At 38.3% G+C, this 23,994-nt stretch overlaps 1 protein-coding gene across 2 annotated transcripts; it reads right to left on the bottom strand.

The window, feature by feature from the left end:
* Window positions 1–337: 337 nt before the first annotated feature.
* LGMN (legumain) lies at window positions 338–23,535 on the bottom strand. Of its 2 annotated transcripts, none has more exons than XM_081346783.1 (14): window positions 23,251–23,535; window positions 19,167–19,335; window positions 15,571–15,668; window positions 14,427–14,508; window positions 13,859–13,944; window positions 13,671–13,746; window positions 13,047–13,109; window positions 11,864–11,930; window positions 8,976–9,094; window positions 6,818–6,907; window positions 5,193–5,393; window positions 2,930–3,100; window positions 1,579–1,646; window positions 338–1,166 (listed from the first exon to the last, which is right to left on the bottom strand). In XM_081346783.1, exons 1-14 carry the CDS (start codon window positions 23,457–23,459, stop codon window positions 1,130–1,132), a joined length of 1,536 nt encoding a protein of 511 aa, XP_081202909.1. In that variant the 5' UTR covers window positions 23,460–23,535; the 3' UTR covers window positions 338–1,129. The 2 variants fall into 2 exon arrangements, with proteins under 2 accessions (XP_081202909.1, XP_081202910.1); XM_081346784.1 differs by having other exon boundaries at window positions 23,255–23,372.
* Window positions 23,536–23,994: the final 459 nt, after the last annotated feature.

The raw sequence follows: 23,994 nt of genomic DNA, 5'->3' as shown, positions 1-23,994 counted from the left end.
ATCTTCAAGTGCCACAAAAGACATGGTGATTAATGCTAAAATAAAGTTCAAATGATTTCTTTGCATAGGTTTAAGGACAAAGAATAATTTCTTTGTTTGCTTCAGGAAGCCAGCAGAATAATTTCCAGATTAGATTTATTGGAAAAACTTCATGCTAACTTCCCTGGCGCTATTAATTTTCTCTACAAGGAATATTTCCTAAGCTCCTGGGGAGCTCCAAAGATTCCAGAAAACACTTCCTGGTTCCTCAGGCAAAAGCTTAAATACATGCACTACAGGCATAAATTATTATGCAATATCACCCATTTAAACACCAAAAACTACAGAAAGACACAAATGGTTTATCAACTTCTTTTTAATTCAAAGATTTCCCTAAATACGGCGATGTCTCCTATCATCTTTTGTAAACATACATCAGACTTGAAAACAGAAACACTATATATATTCCCTTTCAGGAGAAGCTGCAAAATAATTCTTCCATCACTCCTGAGTTTAAAGACCGTGATTCATTCCTTAATGAAGCTGAACCATGTTAAAGTATAGTAGCACACACACACACCCCAGCTTTAATGGGGAGGGAGAGAATGATGGCTTTTTATTCTTGAGCCATGCAATGTAAACTTTTTAATTAATGCATCCTTCAAATCATGAAAGCACTGACCTACAATTATAAAAACCAAAAATATTACATTCACAAAAGGAAATTTTGAGAAATCTATTGGGTCATCTGTAAATGGTTGAGACACCCCAGCCTCTGCAAAAGGATTATAACTAAACATATTTCAATTCAACAGAAGAGCTTTCGCAAGTCAGCCCATTCGTAAAGTATTACAAATTAAAAAGTATCCCAGACTGACACAGAGGAATCCAGATGGCAACTGGGAGGGCTCAAGCTGCTCCTGGAATAAATCACACACCTGGTTTGGATCACAACACTGCATACTGTGAAAGCTTTAAAGTGTAGGACCCAGTCACTTGTTTTAAAAATAATGGGCTTGTTGCTTTGCAACATATGCCTGTAAATGATTTTGCTTTGCTTTGCGTTAATGCCTTGTTGATTATTCCAGATTAATGTCATGGGTTATTGATTAATTGATTGAAAGGAGGTAGATTTTACTGGAAGAGGCAGTTATCCAAGGCACACTTGATCCATGGCCAATTGTATCCTGCAAGGGGAAACAATGGTAAATTATTAAAATCTTCATAGCACTAATGTTTTATAGATCTAAATTTTACAAAGTACCAACCACTAAAGCACATTTTCACAGAGCAACAATAAAAATGTCTACATCTGAAAGTTGCCAGAGCTACCAGTAAATAAGGACTGACAATAATAGACCATTTGTGCTCCCCTTCTTGAAATCCCACTAAGATTACATTATAGAAATTTGAAAGCTATTTTTTTTAAAAAATAAAGTCACAAGAGGAGGAGGAAAATTCCATCCAGAAAAGTCACTGCTATATCCATTATGGCTGTCAGGCCTTTAAAACAAACAAACAAACAAACCTGGCCTTTGATTGTAAAAGGTTGCCTATCTGCAGATCAACAGATAAAATACTCATGTGATTTTTTTTTACCTGTCAATGGGATACCCTGTTTCACAGACATTGACCAAGGCATATAACTGTCTCAGAGCGTATTCATACTGAAAATGAATACAAACAACAGAAATTATTTTTCATGACTCAATATGAAGAGATTTTCCTAGATTTTATTCCTTTTCAATGGATTTATCTGTTTTCTTAAGCTGCTCAGTTTCTGAAAAATCACAGCAAACCAATATAACAGGAGTAAAACCAAAAGCAAAACTGTTACGATTGACTGAAGCCAACCTCATGTACCATCCCTTAAAGGTGAAATACTCATCTTCAAATGCCCTCAAGAACTATGTTGCTATAGCTTTTCAGAAATATAATAAGAAATGGAGGTCCAAATAATGGGATTCACTGTTCCATTACTGAAAAAACTCAGCAGTGTGTCTCTGCATCTCATGGCATTTCCTCAGCAGTGGAACCCCTAACAAGCTGTCTTGTTAGGTGGGCAGATTCAACCTAAGGAGATGGACCCACTGATATATGCCTCAACCATGTGAAGCTTTAAAAGTGACAAGTAGCACTTTCAATAGTACCCAGAAGATAGCTGGAAGCCAATACAGCTCCCTTAGTAGCGTTTTGTATAAAGTTTTTTTTAAAATTTGATTTGGTGCACCCATAACAAATAAGCCCTCTCCTTCTAGATCATCTGACACATTTGAATGATCTTGAAGGTCATTCAAGGTCTTATAGAGCAAATTGCAACAGTTCAGATCTGAAACAACAAGGCTATGGTTGACCATTGGCAATTTTTTACGGGCATACTTGGATCCAGCAAAGGACCCAATTTTCTACCATGAAGTGGGCTGGGCACACACCATACCAAACATTTTTTTTCATAATGGGTGATTTCAATAATTTTTTCTTCTACTGAACAAAGTTGTACTTCACAGCAAATAAAAAAATGTATGCTAAGAAGTTTTATCAAACCAGGAATAAGAAACCTTGATCTTTTGGATCAGAAGAAGCTATAATTTCCAGCAGCCCCAACCAACTTGGCCAACAGTCAAGGATGCAAGAAACCCAGGCTCGGAAACACTATGCCCAACGTATCTTAGAACAGGATACAAAATACGCTACTTTCCCAAGGCTGCTGCAATACTATCTTGTTCAAAATCAAAGCACCTTGACACAAGCCCTTGACAATTCCGGCTAATTTGTTAAGTAAGATTTACTTCTTGCTCAAGTGGAAAAACAAAAATGCAACTATTTACGCTCCTGGTCAACCAAATAACCAAACTGAAATTTTCCTTTGGATACAAATAGAACAGACCAGTTTCTCAATTTTACATAGTCCAAGAAAGACCAGCCACCCCAACATCTTGAATTAACTTACCAAAGGATTGTGCCAGTTAAAGCAATGTTTTTTAAAGTGATCCATTGCTGACTCGTAACAGTCATAATTTCTGAGGCTCATTCTAGATGACAAGATTTTACTTCCTTGCTCTTTAGAGCCTGTTATTAAAAATATGATCTTGTGCACTGACTCCTGAATCAACTGTCTGGCCTAAAAGAGAAAAATACAAGAGAAATGGATGTTTTTTAGGATCTTAAAAATATAACAAGAGGAAATAATGAATGCTGGAACAACTTTCATTTTCTTTCAGGGCAAAGAAAAACAAAAACAGGTTTTTAGCAACCACCAGCAACTCAATAGCCGCTAAGTGAAACATGACAAATTTTGGATTTTACTTCAAAATTTTACTTTGTAATTGCAAGGACTAGTTGCAAAGTTATTTTTTCAACACTGTAACTGCAAACAATTGCTGTATAAGACAGTCATTAAATGAGAACTATCTGTATTCACATGCACATGAATATTTTCCCTCCTACAACCTGCCTACAGTCATCATCGTAACAGCTTTTTAAGATCAAATTCTAGGGAAATATCTGGTTCAATGCCATTCATAACACTTAAATTCTTTGTATTATCTTCCTCCTCATTCTGATTGATATTTCATGCATTTTTTTCAACTTTTTGGAATTTCCTGATTCTGCAAATCTTGCATAATAGAGGTTATAATTATGCAGATGATTGTAAATATTTTGGTCATAAATCCAGTGTTATGATACAACAATATACAATCCAGTCATTCATAGAAGAATTCATTCATTCTGTGAGTAGAACCATTGGGCTAATGGAATTTAATATACTCAAAACTAAGATTTAGGTCTCAACATCCTCAATGTTTTCTTTTAAACCGAATTAAATCTGGACCCAATACATTTTTTGAAAAGGATATTTCAAGTCTGTATTGGCAGCTGAAATGAAAGTCTGCACTGTAAAGTTAACTCAAATGAACCAGACTATTTTCACTTCATCTATTTTTAGCTCACTGACCATTTACCATTCCTGTTTTTAAGAACATCCTTGCCAACTTCATACAACAAAACATCCAAGTGTAACGCTTCTGATCTCAGACTTTAAAACTTTAAATAACAGAAAAGTATAATGATATCAAATAAGACAAGACCATGTGGAGTTAGCAACTTACTATATATGGAGGACTATGGCAAATTATCTAGATGACCTTCCAGTATCCCTGGTTAGTATGATACATAGCACAGTTCTCCAGAATAGATGGCTCCCGACTCAACTATTACTTCTCTGAATTCTTGTAAACTCATGCTTGGGTCATCAGTATCTTGCCAACTTGTTTGCTGACAGCCTCTTTTTATTGCTTTTGAGGATTTTTTTTTATTGCATCAGGGTTTTTCCCCCAATGATTTTATTTTTCTGCGGTAAAGATGTGGTTGTGATCCTGGACCACACGCCTTGTGTTAAGGGCCCTGTAGTGTTAAGGGCCCTACAGGTACAGTTTTACATGGTGTGACATATATTTTATTTTGTATTGTTTTAATTCTTTAATAACCTTTAATTGTTTTATGTTTTATATTACGCCTTGTCGAGATGTGTGGCTATAATAATCAAATAAATAAGGTGCTGCATTATCAGCTGATTTTTTTTCCTAGCACAACTCTAAAGCATCATTTTCCTCTCAAATAAAACAGTGAGTCGGCATTTTCTAAATACTGAAATACATTTAATAGCACATTTTTAATCCCCTTGGGTAAACAGCAGCATGAATTAAACATCATGCTAAATCATGGTATTGTTTATTTAGTTAATGCATTATGTGAACTTACCACACAGACTGAGGTTTATTAACAAATCAAGATTAAGCATGGTTTAATATAAAGGTGGGCAACTTTTTACTAGCTGGGAACCATATTTTACGTTTGGGGAGGGGTCAGAGTGGATGGAATCCAAGATGCAAAATAGGTATGTAACAGCCCTAAGCAGGATATTCTTTGCCTGTTTGGGGCAAGGTCCCTTTCTGTAAAGCTTGCATCATAAATGTTATATATTTCCCACTGTAAAAGGTGAGAGAGCCATGCTGCTATTTTTTTTTTACCCCTATCAATGAAAGGGTTTCCAGAGGCTTGGTATGAACCCCTGTGGCTTCAGCTTGTTTAGTCCTAGCTTAGCCCAATATGTCAACATGGCATTTCTCTTCTAACGGAGATACCTTTCACAGAAACACAAGACTTAGTCCCTTTCTAATGAAGCCCATATTGCATTTCCTCTTCACCCTTACCTCTAGATGTGTCTTCATCTCTTTTACAATTGCCTTTGCTTCATAGATGTCATTGGTGGCCATCAGTTTTCGCTTCATAATTGCAAGGGGCACATCAGGGCTAGGTGTGAGGTCATAGTGATCGACTGGCGGCAATGAAATGGGGATGCTGGAATTCTGTTTTGAGCCCTGGAACTGCATTACTTTCATATGGGAGATAGACTGCAAGTAGAAAAACAAAAAGACAACCCCTTCAAAAACAGAATGGAAGCACATTTAGGGGACTATTTGATAAAATTATTTATCAGGGAGACTCACTGGCGACCAAGTGAGCCTGCAGATCCTTGGTCACAAGGACCACATTGTAAAACATGATCTCTGTTGGTCTACCTGGCACAGGAAAGATAAGCAAAGGAAAGTTGGAGGCCACTGCAGATGGGATTACTGAGAGTGGCAGTTCAGCAGAATTGTGAGTTCCATTATTTCCTCTTCCCTACACTAAACAACCCCAAGCTAGAACTGGGAAGTTGCCAGAGTTTGCCCTATATATGAACTTAATTTGGAAAAATTATGTTAGGAAGACAGTTGGCCATTCGTGACCCTCACAGATGTCAGGGCCATACCTCTTATGGTGAGATGATCTACTGAAAGTTAGATCTTAATTAGAAAGTATAAAAACGAGGAAGGTAAAGAATTCTCTGTCCCTCTCCCTCTTTTTTTCTTTATTTTTCTTTCCATCTTTCAAAACTCAAATGTTGGTCTGGCATTCGAAAAGTTGCATTCCTTGCACAAAACTGTAAATAAGAATACTCAGCAATGCAACATCTAAAGGACGTCTCCTTTTCTCATATAGCTTTCAAAATGAACTTTACAGAAGAAGTGGATGCCTATAGAGCAGGGGTTCCCAACCAGGGGGGCTCGCACCCCCTGGGGGTGCAAGACGATAGTCCAGGGGGTACGAAAACTTGGGTTTTCAAAATTATAGTTATATACATAATTTGGACGCGGTTGTGGCTCAGTGGGTTAGGACGCTGAGCTTGTCGATCAGAAGGTCGGCAGTTTGGCGGGTCGAATCCCGAGTGCCGCGTAGCAGAGTGAGCGCCTGTTACTCGTCCCAGCTTCTGCCAACCTAGCAGTTCGAAAGCACGTAAAAATGCAAGTAGAAAAATAGGGACCACTACGGTGGGAAGGTAACAGCGCTCCGTGCACCTTTGGCGTCTAGTCATGCCGGCCACATGACCACGGAGACGTCCTCGGACAAGTGCTGGCTCTTCGGCTTTGAAACGGAGATGAGCACCGGCCCCTAGAGTCGGGAACGACTAGCACGCATGTGCGGGGGAACCCTTACCTTTTACCTTTACATAATTCATTGCCGTTACTTTGAACGTTTGTAAGGAGTGCGAGAATGTATCAGAAGCATTCTAGGGGTGCGAGGTATAGAAAAGGTTGGGAACCACTGCTATAGGGTGTCTCAATCATCCAGGTCATGGTTATCTCAAAGGTGCTTTTCCAAAAGGCAACTGGACTTCCTTGGATTTTTTTTTCTCTGAAAATGTTTCACTTCTTATCCAAAAAGTTTTTTCAGTTCTGGGTAGAATGCTACTTTCACAAAAATCTGTCTCACTTCACTATTATCTATTACTCACAATGTTTCCATACTGCATCACGTGACTAGTGTTGGTGTGGTTCCTTACTAACACAAACTGCTTGTGGAGGGTTTCTTTTTTCAAATCTTCCTGCAAGATGAAAAAGAAACAAAATTTTTCCATGCGATTAAGGCTTTTATGAACAAATATTCAAATACACCGTTCCTCTCCAGTTCTCAGTTAGAATCTTTGTAATATAATCTTTTAAAAAATGTTGAAAAACTCCCCAAGTGACAAATTATACAAGAGAGTTTTAAATTCAAAAGGAATTTCCACAAAACTCAGCACAGATCATTTGTTTTACATTGGAAAAAATTATGAGGAATATGTAAGGACCGGTAATTAATATTCAGAGAAATGAAAGAATATGCCTCTTTTAGACATTTGTGCAATACACTTTACTAATGGTATCCAGAAGTGCACAGAAGTTCTCTCTCTCTCTCTTTTTTTTTAAGGGACCAGTTTCTATAAGGTAACAAAGCAACTTACACATTACGAAAATGGAGAAATCACCTGAGCCCAAGACCAGAGAGTAAAACCAAGTTTTTATGGCTCATTTAAAAGAAGGCAAGGTAGAGAGAGCTTGAATCTGGGGAGGAGAGACACAGGCAGATGCTGCAAAAGGGAAGGCACACTTCCTGGATACCAAAGGCCTGGCTCTAAGTTAAGGACGAGTAGACACCAGCTTAAGGGCACCAAATGTTAGGAAGTGCCAAATTTGAGCAATAAAAGAGCAAAAAGAAATAATGATGACCAGTGCAAGTTTTGCAGAATTCTTGCCAACAATGGTATATAGTTGCTTATATAATTAAGATTATTTACTGTGTAAATAGGGTAAAAAAATGCCCCCTGCAGCCCCCTCCCCCCAAAATTGTCCAGGGCTGAAAAAATCATAAGTAGTTCATAGGGGAAATAATAGGTGCCTTTTTAAAATACCTAACAAAATCTGAAGATGAACCAAACCATAGGAGGTACAGAATATGACTTCACCTAAGGCACCATAATGTCTAGAAGTGGCTCTGAATGACAACATTGGCCTTAGCTTCAACCTGGAATAGGTGGGTGGCTGAGGACGTGGACCAGATTACTCTCACGTGGCTTAGTATTTCTGTGACCTCTCTCAGGAGCTCTGGGAGATGAAGCACCAGAAGGGGGAGACAAAGACTAATGAGACTGAACATGAATAACAACCCATGTTCAGGCCTATATCCTGGCAATAAGTATGGCAAAACCTGATTATTTCTACATATTTACTATATCTGCATGACCCGTGTAGAGTGAGGAAGGTCAGAATCCAGGAGCCACCTACAGGGTTTTTCTTGCTATTCGGTGGAGAAAATAATTTGGATTCACTCAGAGTTGGACTCTGACTGGTCAGGTTCAATGAGCTGCCTGGGATATAGTCTAGTGATGTTAGGTGGATTGAATTTGACTTGTGATTCCTGATTAAGTGGACAGGGTCATTTAATTGTACGTTTGGCCACCTGTTTCCTAAATCCAAGCTCCTCCTGTATCATTAAGGTTGCCCCATCCTTGTTTGGGTTGCAACACAGGTCACTAACCAGTGCAAGCATCATGCCATCTTGATGCTCTACAATCTGAACTGATTCAGGATATAAGTAATCCACTCCCTTTCAGAGCTCTCTTCAGCTGCAACCCAACCACCTTCTCAACAAGGAGGCCAAACAAAAATTGTCTAGGGTGGTTATCTGTGTCTAGCAACGGCCTTTTGAAGATTGGGCACATCAATGCCTCTTTCAAGGCTAATAGAATAAGCCCCTCCCTCAAGATGGCTGACACCACTACATGGACTCAACCTCATGTCAGGTGATTGGACTAACAGTCCACAGCATGCTGTCCAATTATTCCCAGATAATTGAGCAAGACTATGCCTTAACTGGACCAGCCTAGTCAAAGTCCATCTGTGAGCAAATCCAAGTGACATGATCCCCCAGATGTCAATACCTTTCACAAAGGTCCCCCAGATGATTCTCTCCACATAAGAATAAATCATTTGGAATAGGGCCACTAGCTGGCTATTTGCAGATGCAATAAAAGCAAAGAAATATATATGTTTCATCTTTCTATTTCTATTTGCCACAATGTAATCCCTAATATAGGCTCTTGCACAAGCAAATACCGTATCTTGGCAACTTACCACATCAGAATCCTCCATCCATTGGACACTGTAAAAATCCCCAAGATATGTTTCTCTCTTTTCATCATAGTAACATGCATATGAAGATTCATCAGGGTTAGATGCTGTTGTGGCATAAACTGTGAAGAAAATGGATAAGCCCTATTGACTTGCTCAGGACAGAAATCCGTTATACTTGTACAACCTGACCAATAGTACAATTTGAAGCACTTGGATTTTAAGGTAACTTAAAGTCATAATGCATGTTCTTTTTAAAATCTTTCCACTTTAAATAAAGTGAGAAAGTAAAAGGACAGGCTGAACAAGGTAATCAATCAGTAATGAAATGTCTAAGATACAGTATGTTGGCAATTTCAGTCTGTGGGCACAGGTTAAATTGTCCCAGCTTGAATGGTTTCTGAGATCTTTACATTTTCAACAATAATTAGAGCTCTCAATTGATCATAGAATTTATTCACATATTTAGAATCTACAAAAGGTTTGATCTAAACATGGAAAAAGAAGAGGTCTGAAGAATAAAGATTATTTTCATACACATAAATAATGCAAATAGTTCTTTCAGACCAGTAACGATTTATGTTGGCTTGCACATTTTTAATGGTTCTTCAACAATTTCAAAGTCAGTGATTCTGAGCACTTGAAACGAACTGAGGGCCTCCTCAGGGTGCCGTCGGTCAGGGATTGCCGGCTGGCAGCCCCCAGGGGGAGAGCATTCTCTGTGGGCGCGCCAGCCCTTTGGAATCAACTGCCTGTTGAGCTCCAGACGGCTCCCGACCTTCGCTCTTTCCGCCGTGATCTGAAGACTTGGTTGTTCGAACAGGCCGGCCTGGACTAAGGGTTTGAGTTTATTTTAACTATTTATTGTTAGGGCCAATTAATTTAATTTTCTTTTTAACTTTTGTATGTTGCATTTTATTGCCCTGTACACCGCCCTGAGTCCTTTGGGAGAAGGGCGGTATAGAAATTTAATAAAATAAAATAAAATAAAATAAATAAACTACAGATACTGTTTATCAACTACAATTGGGATTGGCAACTTATTTGTTAAACAAAGTCGTCACTAAGTAAAACCACAATTATGCATATGATCTTGCTTCAGCCTTTCTTTGCTTTATAGACCTGCAAAGGTTGTAAATGTTGATCACAAAGTTACTTTTTCACAAGTTTTTTTTAGTTCTATTCACAAAATACTATTGGATGCGCCCCAAAATGTAAAGTAAAAATCTGCAGTTTAACCCACAGATTGAAAAAAAAATACATAAGCAAAAATGTCAGCTGATGACAAGTTAGACAAGGTACTCTATTTTTAAACCATAATTAACTAGTAGTGCAACTATACTGCCAGTACATATACTATCTGCTGAAATGAATTACAATGGAAACTCAGTTTAACAATCATCATTTAACTGGATACAACTAACCAAATCTTCACTCTTCACATAACAGTCAAGTCCATTATTTTTAGTTGGTCCATACAAATGTCATCTCACGTCTCAAGTACTGCCAGGTACTGTACATGGGGCTACCCTTGAACACCACTCAGAAGCTTCAAGTGGTCCAAAATGCCCATGTGACCTCTTTGCTCTATGGCCATATTAATTGACAGAGTACTTCTGTGGGTAATTCAAAGTGTGTTATCATGATTAGGGGACTGGAGGCTAAAACATATAAAGAACGGTTGCTGGAATTGTGTATGTCTAATGAAGAGAAGGACGAGTGGGGACATGATAGCAGTGTTCCAATATCTCAGGGGTTGCCACAAAGAAGAGGGAGTCAAGCTATTCTCCAAAGTGCCTGAAGGCAGGACAAGAAGCAACAGACGGAAACTAACCAGAGAGAGAAGCAACCTAGAACTAAGGAGAAACTTCCTGACAGTTAGAACAATTAATCAGTGGAACAACCTGCCTCCAGAAGCTGTGATTGCTCCAACACTGGAACTTTTTAAGAAGAGACTGGACAGCCATTTGTCTGAAATGGTATAGGGTTTCCTGCCTAAGCAGGAGGTTGGTCTAGATGACCTCCAAGATCCCTTCCAACTTTATTATTATTATTAAACTGTCAATTATATATAAAACTTTATATTTAAAAAGCTACAATACAGGTCGTCCCTGACTTACAACCACAACTGAGCCCAAAATTTCTGTTGCTAAGCGAGACAGTGGTTAAGTGAGTTTTGCCCCATTTTTTTTAACCTTTCTTGTCACATTTGTTAAGTGAATTACTGGAGTTGTTAAGTTAGTAACACGGTTGTTAAGTGAGTCTGGCTTCCCCATCATCTACATGGCATAAGACCTGGATATCTGGAGGGCCGTCAGTCTCCCATGGTTTCTGCCTAACTGATACAATCCAGCCCAGTGGACATGCTCCAGGCCTCTCAATTAAAGGGTGTCATCTTTCAGGACCCAGGAAGCATGTCTTCTCTGTAGTGGTATCTCCCCTTTGGAATGAGGTTCCTCCTGAAATGCATATGGCATTCCAGAAGGACTTAAATACCTGGTTGATCTCCCAGACTTCAGGGTAGGGTAGTTGAGACTTCCCTGTTTGTGATTTATGTTTCCTTTGGTGTTGGATTGCCATCTTGTCATTATTCTGTTGTTATTTTTGTACTTCCTTTGGTTATTTTTGCACTCTGTATTTTTTATACTATTGTTGTGAGCATCCCAAAGTAAATTGGAATAAGGTGGCACCCAAACTGAATCAACAAATAAATGGGCACAAATTTAATGTAAGTTTCAATTATGTGACTTTGCAAATTATTATAATTTCATAAATTAATGTCTATGATATAAATTTGGATTGAGAATTTTTCCTTCAAATGTTCCATTAAGCTGAGTTTTCTTTAATGTTACTTATTAGTTTCCACATCAAAATACTGACTGATCACTTACCGTTAATATTATTAGGTAAATTTTCCATCATTGATCCAGACTCACATGCTTCAATGTAAAAAACCATCTGTAATTTACAGAAGACTCCATTAGAAATATTTTAGCAGTGGCTGGTTCATTATATTCACTTTTTTTCCTCTATTATATTGCCTTTTAAAGTAGCCTTTTCTGATCTGAAATCCTCAAGATATAATTCTTAGTCAGCATTCTCAGTGATTGGGAATCCTGGCTAGGGAATAACAATTTTCACATATGTTGGCAAACACAAATTTTATAAGATGCTGAATGAAAGGCTTGAAACTCTTTCCAATCTGTTTGCATGAGAACATGATACATTTAAACACAATTGCAAATTGGATGATTTATTGTACAAGTTTTTAAGACATTGGAAGGGGAATATAAATAGAACACATCAATTAAGTGCTACTTGGGGCCTCTAGATTAATAAAATTGAAGAAAAAAGGTTCTATTTTATCTTTTTCTCTGGAAATGAGCGTTCGTATCAAACAGAGAATAATATAAGCATCTTCTGTTTCAGTGCAGGCATTCAAAACAGATGACAACTTAGCTATGTAACACTGTAGTTCGCACTATACTTTTTAAAAAAGTGAGTTGACAGAATATTTGATATGATAGAATGATAGAATATTTGTACCTAAGGCTGACCTATGGGGTCCTTTGTGCTTTCTGAGCTTGGTGATTTTCTTACACATTTCATAGGTAACACCATCAGTGTTAGAAAGGAGTGGAGTTTGCTCTTATTTTACATGTTATGTCCCAAATTAATTCTTATTCATCTTTAATCATACCAGAGCTATAGCAATCAGTGAAAAAGAAGCCTTCATAGAACTGAGCTCAGATTTAACATCAATTTCCCTTGCAATTTCCTCATTCCAAGGCCACATTCCAAGCAGCTTATTAGTGAAAAATTTATTGCATCACAGCATTGAACTGAATACTGTATGATTCCCAGGCACTTCAAAACCAAGATTTTCATGCAGTCAATTGCAATAAATAACAAAGGCTTGCAGGTTTACTGCTATAGTACTATAATTCCTCATATTTGGTAACACAATCATCTAACTTTCTATGTCATCCTTTCTATTAAACTATGTAAAAATAGTTACAAAGCTACAAAGAAATTTTCTATGCTATTTTTATATCTGGATCATAAGAATTTTACCTTTTGGTATTTTTGATGATGGTACATATACCTAATTGTCTTGTTCAGGTGTTGCACCTTGAGCTGGAAAACAAATTGACCACAATTAGCTCTCATTGCTCTCAAGCAAATAAAATTGGAAACATACTGTAAGCATTCCTCCCCCAAAATTATACGAAACCCTTACAACTTGAGATATATGCTGGCATAATTATCCACATATCAGAGATTAAAGAGAAGCCTGATTTTTGAGTTTAGTCCCTGTTTTGGTAAAACCAAGTTGTTGGAAGTAAAATAAATCTCACAAATTATCTAAATTAGAGAAAGAAGATATAAATTCAGAAATCAAAGCAATAATTATTTACATTCTATTTTTATAGTCAATCTAAAATATATGCTACTTGGAAAATTCATTACAATTCTCAACCAATATACATGCATTCTTTCATACTATTAGTCATATGTACACATGGACTCCCCCCAATATTCAGAACAATTTCTGCAAGCATGCCATGTCAAATTCAGGAGCTGATATTCTGGTTTCCTTTTCATAAAGAACCAAAGAAATAAACACTGATGAGCTTCCTCTCTCCCCCTCCCTTCCTTGCAGACACACAGGCAGGCATTTTGTGTGGAAAAACATACATCATCATTTGGAAAAGCCAGAATTCCAGGGCCACCATGATCTGTGAAGTAAACAAATACGTGATCCTTGGGGCCACTGCAAAACACAAAGGAACTCGTCACTTATTTATAAAATAAATAAAGTCTATAAAATTACATTAGCAACGAAGTCATATTTTTGGAACCTAGTCTGTCCTTTTTCCTATTACCTTCGTAATACTTTTCCTGATCCGATATTCTTTACTGCTTCAGCATCACCCCTTAGCACGGCAAGGAAGTTCTCTGGAGTAACTTCCTATAGATTGGTACAAATTGAAAACTGAAATGAGCTCTTTGTTCAGAATCTGTAGCAAACAACCCATAACCAGCATATCTATTAATTTATTTATATCCTGCCTTTATTATTATATATAACACCTTCATTATATGTAAGCAACAGCAATGTTTCTCAACCAGAGGGATCAGTACAGTATAGGGTGTGACTCCCATCTTAAAAAAAAAGGCTGATGGAGAGAATGATGAGAGCAGAGAAGGTACGTGCCAACTGATTGGTCTGAGGTAACAAAACAAAGCATGGAGTCCAGGATTGAAATGGCCTTGAGGAGCACAAAAGCCTAAATGAAATAGCATTTTCCATAGTTTGCACTCTCTTATTATTTGGATGTACAGTATTTTTTTTATTTGGGTTTAATTACTGTATTCATAACATCAAGCACTGTTTGAGCCCCAATTAGCTCCTCTGTTCCATATCATCATACAAGGAAATCAGACACTTACATCATTTGTGTAATCCTTTATTACTCCTCTGTATACATCTGTGCCATTTGGTCGATTAATAATAATGCCTTTGGTTGGATTCCTGGAAATGGAAAAAGAGTGTGAATACTACGGTACATGTATACATAAAATATCATAATCTAGACATTTCATAACGAACATTAACTGCTTTAGAAAGCAGAACCTTCTACAAAGCTAAATAAGGATTCTAATCTTTGAGGAAATCTAGTTTTTCCTTCAGGGAAGCCAATTTCCCCATCCTGATCCATTAAACTTTCTCCCTTAATTACTTTTTCCTCCAATTTCATGATGATGATGCTGGTTAGCCTCCAGGTAACAAAAAAAAATACATATAGCATTTCCAGACTTTTAGATACACATACCTTGTTTGCTAAGGTAGTAAACCACCCCCCCAAATTTTTGGTATTCTTAACATTAGTTCATTATCTTACCACTTATCTGGTCCCTGTAAAAATATTATCCTTTCCTTATCTATAGATCATAGTTTTTATGTGATATCATTTTAAGTAGTATCACGGAGTATTTTCTCCAGATTTGAGGTCCATTCCTCCAACTTGGTGGAAGATTTCTCTTCCCCGCAGAGGGGAGGGGAAATAGACCTCAAAGCCAACGTCCCTTCTGTTTGCAACATTCTCTAATGGCTTTCCCACTGACATTTTGGGGAAGCTGACAGAGATTGCAAATGGCAATCACATGATTACAGGATACTAACTGTAAATGAGGACAGGTTGTCAAGCACTCAACATGCACTTATGGGACTAGGGGACCCAGTGCAAGACTATATGATGGCTTGCTTTAGAGCTGTAAAGTATCCGTAGTGAGGCTGTCATGACCACAAACAGTCATTAAACAATTGGTCATACGTTGAGGACTATCTGTACTGATTATTCCAGTGGAATGCAAGCTGTGTTTTTGTTTCCTGAGAAAAATAAGAGGTTAAAGCAGTTGGGTAAGCCCAAATGAGTTGGTTGTGTAGTGTGCCTGAAAAAATTATGAGGCTCATTCGAACAGTAAGCGAAAGTTACTGTTGTGAAACTGAGACTTTTATGAGAAAAAAACCTTGTGACTTTATTTGTAGCATTGTTGCAAAGACGATATGCGCGGCTAAATGTTTATCACTTACTCATCATTATAAGCAATATCATCATACATCATGACAATGATTCGTTCATCTGGTATACCATTCCGGTGCACAATTTGGTAAGCATGGCATGCATCAGCCTGAAAGATGTAAGATAGTTTTCTTTACCAGCTGTTTTTCAACAAAGATAAGACATTAGGACATTATACAGCTTTTTCTTAAGTTAATGTCTTGTTTTTCACAATATAGTGTTGGAACATGATTGTTCATTGGGAATCAGACAGGATCCTCTGAGAAAAATCATTCACAGAAGAATAGTTCAACATGGCACTGAGCCACACATACTGTATCTTCTACTCAGCATGGGATATGATTAGGCCAATCCAATGCAACTGGATCTAACCAGGTCCCGACCTTTATCGTCAGTGAATCCAACAAGTACTCTGCCTTCCCTATTGCATGTAACTAATCAAAGTACCTAACCATCAGAGGGCCTTTACTCTGGCAAGATGTCATGCCCTCTCCAAAGCTGTCCTTGAAGGCTGAGGCCGGAAAATTCTCTACACATTTCTGTGATTCTGAACACATAGAAATAACAAAACATATATTTGCCCAGTGCCTGTATTACAAAGACATTTGCACTAGACTCATCTCACCATTACTGTACAGAGTACTGTACATTACACAGGGTGCATAGGAGAAATCTACATCTCTCTGCCGTTTTCAGATACTGACCCTGATACAACATATTTTGCCATTTTGTATGCAGCAGTGCTTAAAATTCATCAGATGATCTGTGCCATAGTCTCAACGAGCACTAGTTCCTCATCTTAAGTGCTCTGTACTGTGACACAGTCTACCACTTACTAATTTTATACCCCCTACATCTAATCTAATGCTTCTAACCTCTCCTTTTAGATTCTTTTTAGACTTTTGCTTCATATATACTTGTTTTATATCCTTTAACTTTTTATAATTACTATTCTTTAGACCTGATCTATTTTCTATGCTTTTTAATTTATTGTACTTCACACTCCTTATGGTGTTCTTTGACCATAATAAAGTTTAATGATTTGCAGCTGTAATTCTAGAACTTTCCAGTTCCAACAGCTTGTAGCATTTGCATATCTAGCAACTGCAAAAACACAGTTTTGAAGACAGAAAGGCCAAATTTGAGACCATTTTTATAGCATTCACACTTCACTGAATTTCTGTGGTTTGCTGTTTGGGTCACTGCTTGGGAAGGACAAACTGACACCTGCAAAATTATGAGTCATCCTCCAAAGTAACTCTATATGCTCACAACCATAGATACTTTTTCATTCCAGAGAGTCTATTGTAGTAAGTCTAACTTATTCCAAATAAAGAGCAGGAAAAAGTGGTAAGAAGAGATTATTTATTTTATAAATGTTTCTATACAGTTTGAAAAATACTGGGAAAATTCTTTTAAACCAGAAATTAAACCTATAGCTAAGCCAAAGTAACTATTGGCCAAGTTCCTATTGTTGGATGCTGTTCAATATCTGAAGTCCTCTAATTTCCTGGTTTAGAAAGAAACAGTTATTACTCAACATTTAACTTTCACAGGACACTGTAATGAATGACTTTCGAAAGTGCTTTAAAATTCAATAATACAAAAGGTTTATTGCAAAAAGTCACACCATTCTGTAGTAGATATCAGTATTTTCTTAAAAAAAAATTCCTAGAAACCCATAGAATGAACAGCATTTTTAAACCCAACAATTCTGAAAATGTATGTGTACTTGTGTTCCAATAGTGGGACAACTTTTGTCACACAAAATGCAGAGGTCACTGTTATGCTAGCCTTTCCATTTTCTTCTCTATTGATACAAGCATAGTGGAATAAAGATCTATAGAGATGTTTTAGCCATGTTACATACTGAAATGTCACAGAACAGATGGGGATTAATAATAAAAAGTAAAGTGTAGGGGATACAAAAACATCTGAAGACAGAGCAATTTTTAGGCATTGTTTCTCAACCTTGGCAAATTTAAGATCTGTGAACTTCAATTCTCAGAATTCTCATGCCAGCTGAAGAAATCTGGGAGCCCAAGTATCTTAAAGTTGTCACAGTTGAGAAGCATTGGTTTTTAGGTCGGGAAAAGGGATAGAATCTTAGTGCTGAGCTGAAAGTTTCTACTGTGGCCATTTTGTTTCCTTCAGTGAAAAGTAAGAGGGCTGCACATTTCTGCAACGTCTGGTTATTCTGACCAATTGCAATTTAGTACAGTTTTCATCTTCCGTCAACAAGTTTCTAGTTGCAATAAGGACAAACAAGTTTGGTGCAAAAGAGAGGAAGATTTCGCAATAAAAATCACTGCCGCTTTTATTTAACATTTTTTTAAAAGGTAAACATGTCTTTCTGCAGAATCTGAGAACTGCTATTTCTACATCTTCTGTTGCAATTTCTCTTCATGTGATTGTCTAAGAAATTTTCCTTACCTCAAGCTTCCTCCTCCATAAATATCTTACTTGTCTGTTTCTCTTTGACCTGGTTTGTACTTAATATTTACAAAACTGAAAAGGAACTGCAAAACTTACCAGATTGCCTTATTTATTGTATTTCTTGCTTGGTGACTGTCTTAGTTAGTGACCGTTCTCAAATACAAAGATTATAAATTGTAATTAAAAAAATCATTTCGGAACTATGTAGCATTCACTACAAAATTTCCTGACAATGTGAAACTGATTAAAGTCTGGTCAGTTTCAGGCAGCAAGGTTCTAATCAACTAATTAAGGTCATAGACCAGAGCCTGTTAACTTGCATTAGCAATTTTTAGGGAAACTCTCTGTTGTGGAGAAAAGCAGCTCAGGAAGAGACAGCTTGTTTAGGCAATCTCTCCACCCTGTAAGGGGGCAAAAAAGGGAGGAAAAACAGGTTGGACATTGTACCAGAGAACTTTATCTGAATGAGATGGTAGCAATCAGTGATCTTTGCAACATGTTCATTTAGTGACAATATCACTTAATGACCAAGTCACTGGAACAGAATGCAGGTGCTAAATTAGGAGAAAGCATAGTCTGTTCTGACTCTGCACCACAGCAAAAAAGGAATGAACACAAAATCTCTTAAGTGTCTCAAACTTTGCTAAAAATGTTAAGATTTGGTGCCAATTTGGTGACTTCTAGATGGGTTGGGAAGTCTAAATAAATGTAAACCATGCTGTGCTACAAGCAGAATGATAGCAATATTTTTGACTCTATTTATTCAATGTGTAGCCTGCCTTTCTACTCAAGAGGACAGTTAAGACAATTAACAAGAAAAAATTACAGAGTTTTACACCGTATTACAGTGTTTCTTCAAGTTGTAAGAATAAATATTTGAAAGCCGAAGTATGGAAGACTGATTGCAGTGATGGCTCTGAGTTACTTTGATAGGCAGCTCAGGCTTAAAAATCTTAGCTCTGGGTTATTTCACTATTATTATAGGTACATCTGGAGAGTGTTAATAAGGAAGTGCATTGAGTAGGCTAAACTTCAACAAACAAGACATTCTCAGTGTAGTCTACTGACAGTTTTAGCTAGGTAGCAGGAATCCTCAAAAATTCCATTCAATTCAGCAAGAAGTCCTCCATTTCCCCAGTTATTGTTCAACTGGAGTGCAAAGCCTTCTCACCTGGTGCCTATAGTTATACCAACCATTGGAACCAGCCACGATGACAACCCAATGCTTGCCTCCATCTTCAGGATCCTCCAGGGTCAGGGTACCAATTCCTAACACACAGCTCAGTAGTACAGCTACCTTCAAGGCCATCTCTTCTTTCTTTACTCGAGACCTACCAAAACTGAGAGGCAAGATAACAAAGAAGCTATGAAACAAAGCCATAGCAAAATGCCTATAAAAAGAATTTTACAAAGTCAATGTAAATATGTTTCAAAGTCCACAGTGCAATAAGGAATACGACTTACTTTGGGTTTAGTTAAAATAGGCATTTGAGTCTGAAATTAGCCGACAGATTGGTTTGTTATTACATTGCATTTATACTTGAGTGCTTGGAATTGGATCCATGGTGGTGCTTTAGCCACCATTATTATATTGACTGTGTACCATGCCATACCACATGACAACTTAATTTGTCCCCAATTTAGCTACAGCAAAACCTTTCCAAATTTGATATATTCATTCTGACATAAAGGTGCTGTTCACCATATTCTAACTGCAGACTACTTCACATTGCTTTTTCTTTCTTTTGGTTGATACAAAACAATAAAAAGGCGAAAGGGCATTGCAAGTCATTAAAAATTGTTTAGCACTTGCACAAATCACCCAATGCTCCAGCTAATGCCAGATGTATAGAGATTGTCCAAGTACTTCTCTAGCTTTTAATAATTGAAGTGAGAAAAAGCAGATGCTCTTAGAATATGAACCATCAGGATGAAGAGATCTAAACATAGTCAGGAGCACGGAAATATTTTTGCTTCTACAATTTTGGCTGTAGAAAGCATGATCCTGACATCACCCAAGGAAGCAAAGCTAACACCCCACTCCCCTGAATTATTAGGATCTTTTCTTTTAGAAAAATAGGTACACTTAGTTTAATGGAGACTTAACAGAAATGTATTTGTGCCTGTTTAAGTAGAATTACATGCCACTATTATTTAATGATTTGGCACTAAATTTCAGTAGAATAAGTTTTAGAGGCTCTAGAGCAGCAGGCCCCAGCCTTTTGGGCACCAGGGACCGGTTCTGTGGAGTGTTTTTCTGTGGACCAAAGGGAATGTGATTTCATGTGCTGCCTGCATCCCGCAGATGAGGCTTCGCTTGTTTGTGCAGCCCGGTTTCTGGCATGTCATGGATCTGTGTGGGTCCACGGACCAGGGATTGGGAACCCCTGCTTTAGAGAGAACAAAAAAAGAAGCCGATACTACTACATGTCTAGATGGTGTAGTTCTACCACTATGAAGGTCACCACATAAGAAGGAATATGTTTTCTCCTCCAAAGCTGCTTGTGTTAATTCAGCCTTCTATCATCAACTATTCAGCAATTTGCTTTTAAATTTCTCCCTTTATGGGAAGCAGTTCTGACATGAACTCTCCAGAGACTACTTTTTTTTTGTCTGGCTACCTTATTGGTCTGACATTGACTTAGAATGAGTACATTAGGGAGTTGGCCTCTTTCAACACGGAATCACAAGACATTATACGGTGTTGACTCTCCTTATGCAGAGAAGTTAGGAAATCATAGGAACTTTTCAGTCATATGAAAAATTCCAGTATATGCAGTTGAACTCTCTGAGTAAATAATTATACCCAGTGTGTTGTGCTTTGAACTTAGTTACATCTGTTTTCTAAAACAACTGAATCTGCAGGCTTTTGTGAGACTTCCTGATAAATACAGTATTAAAGCCATCCTATTAAAACGATGGATGAAAGAGCTATTTTAAAAAATAGCATCGTTTTTTAGATAAACACAATCCAAACTGGCTAGCAATGTTCTATTTCTAAGAGAAGGAAAGAACTTGATTTTAATACCCTTCTGCTGATTTGTCCACCAACAATCTCTGAGAACATCAGAGTTCTAGGTACCTGCATTCAACCCACTTAGGATTCTGGCTAAGCCAGTTAAGCCACACACACACACACCTGCCTCATATTAAAGGTGGACCCCAAACACACCCAACTCCCTTCCAGTCCTGTTGCCATGGTTGGCAGGGAAAGATAAGCAATAGAGAACCGACTGTCACTTGGGAAAGCTTATCTACACTCTTCATCCTTCTTCCAGACCACTAGTGCTCCTCATATCCTGACTTTATGCTGCATTGAAAAGATGAGAGCTCTTCAGTATGTTGAAATTCTTAACTGGTGAACTCAAGGTAGTTTTTCTTACACCACTACTACACCCATGGCTGAGTGATTACAAGTGGAGCCAGTTTAACCAAATAATTCTCTGATCTCATAACCTACATGTAGCTTTCAGGATGATTTTTGAAATGTTTCAAGTTATATGTTCTTGTCCTGATTCTAATATCAACACTCCAGCAGCATTTCATTAACTTATGACACATTGCTTAAAAATGCCAGGGACCAAACCACATGATTTAACAGGGAGCCACAGATCTCCTGACTTGAAGCAAACTTAATAGGAAAAGAAATCATTATATACTTACCAATAATAATAAAAAAGTGACATTATCTAGACTTGATTAGAGCAGAATATTATACCCAGCCACTGTGTACTACAAATGCAAAACACCAGATTTCTTTATGAAAATTTATTTACTCTCAGTGACTCCAGGCACTTAAAAAACTATAAAAGCCAACATAAAAACAATAACCACAAAGACAGTCCAGTCTCATGAATCATTAAATTTATGTCAATATGTCTCAAGGTTTAATGCCCCAATTTTACATTATTTCAAATACTCTTGTCATCTCCCAACTGGATTACAGTAATATGCTCTACATGGGACTAGACATGAAGAATATCCAGACACTTCACTTGGTGCAAAATGCAGCAGAGCAGGCAGTTATGTATATTTCTACTTTGCTTATCATGTTGTATTGGTTGCCAGTCTAGATCCAATTCAAGGTGCTGGTTTTAATTTTTAAGGCTTTTCAAGGAATGGGGCAAGGTTATCCGCAGGACCACCTCACCCCAATTACATCTGCCTGTCCCATCAGATCTGGCAGAAGATGCATGCTGCAGGTCTTGTTAGGGAAAATATTGGGTGGGTTTGAGGCAGCACATCTTCTCTACAGTGGTACCCCCCCTTATGGAGCATCCCTCCCCCACATTCCAATTACTGTTCTAAAGAAATGCCTTCATCAGCTTCCAGCATCTTTAACCACTGGGGGGGGGTCCAACTACACTGAGTTCGGAATACATAATTCAGTATTGCTCCACATTTTAGTGAGCAAACAAACCTTTTAAGTCTTATGTAAGCCCATGCTGGTTACAGTATACTAACAGTTATAACATCAAGTAGGTGCTAAATACTCACACACCAATGCAATTCTGGTAAGATGTCTTCCAGTAATTCCATTTACTGGATTTACCAATAATGTGGATTGAGAAACTGCAACCTGAAGGAATTCTTATACCCACAGCAAAACAAGATAAATAACTCTGGTGAAATAACTGAAATCCAGGAAAGCATCTTTTCTTTAAAGTTACAGCTGCTCCGGAAAGACAGACCATCCGTTTCAACGCTGCTTCGTCCTTGCCCTAACACTGAGAAGGCCAGGTACCCTTACCTGACAAAAGTAGGAAGGAAACCATCGCAAGGGGGGGGGAGCTGGTGGAACTACCATAGCCTATGCTGCAAATTTGGGGATCACGTCTATTTATGAAATCAGACTTTACATCAAAGCCCAAAAGCAATCAGTCCATCGATTCTTCACACCTGTCGCAGCAGAAGCCAGAACCGCCGGGCATTTCCAGCCACAACTAGAGGCTGCGAAGCTCTCCATCCCGAAACCAACAACAGGAAATGGCTGTTGTCATTCTGGCGACCCTCGGCAGGGTGAACTGCTGGGTACTTTCGAGGTCTTGATCCAGTTCAGCAATACTTGGGACCTTAATCGAGTCATTCGCCCCTTCGAAAGGGAGGGATAAAGTCCGGGAAATGTAATCTCAATTCCGTCCTGTCCTCGCCAGCAAGCAGCCCGAGTGGGGTCTTTCTGCAAGCTAATGCCCACCTCCTATGAATTCCACGTGCTCTTCCCTCCAAGCCCATTCCCTCCATAAATGGGCTCTTACCTACGCTGGAAGAAGATACGAGGTGGTGGTGTAAGTGGGGTTACTCCCGCCCGATCTGTCCTCTCCACCTCCGTTCCTTCGGGAAACAGAGAGCCAACGGCGGCGGCGGCGGCGGCGGTTCGTGCGGCTGCCGGAGGCTCTTTATGAGAAGGTGGGGGGAGAGAAACAAGAGGTGGGGCAGGCGCGTGATTGGCGGACTTTGCGACCATTGGCCTCCCAGCAAAACAAATCCAGGGGCCAGGGCCGAGTGCGCAGGATGGCAATCCCTCGGGATGGAGGCTGTCGTCTGGGAGAGCATTGCATGATGGGAACTGTGATAGCAATCCGAGGACAAACCCTGGTGGATGTAGGTAGTGGAGGCTGCGGCTGGATTAGTGCTGGGAGGGAAGGAAGCTTCTTGCAATCAGGATTCCTGATTGTGCAGTCCGATACATGTTTGCTCAAGGTTTCTCCGGATTAGCGAGTTACCTTTTTATACAAATCGCCCAAAGGTCGCATTCCTACAAACCCTCATATATAGGATTTAACCTGGTTGACCGCGGTAGAAAATACTCCGGAATGTGCCCTTATTTCTCCTGACTAACATTTTGGCCTTCCTTAGCAATTGCAGGTGGATTTTACTCGCATTTTCACATTAAAAATTAGAATCAAATTACATATATTGTGATATCCTACAAAGAAATTGGTTAAAAAAATCTAACTAGAAAAACAGGGATAAATAAATCTGCATTTCAAGCTGAATCA

This window comes from Vipera berus (genome assembly GCF_964194415.1).
Source record: "Vipera berus genome assembly, chromosome: 1".
Taxonomy (NCBI): Eukaryota; Metazoa; Chordata; class Lepidosauria; order Squamata; family Viperidae; genus Vipera; species Vipera berus.
This window is presented reverse-complemented; position numbering and strand designations above follow the sequence as displayed.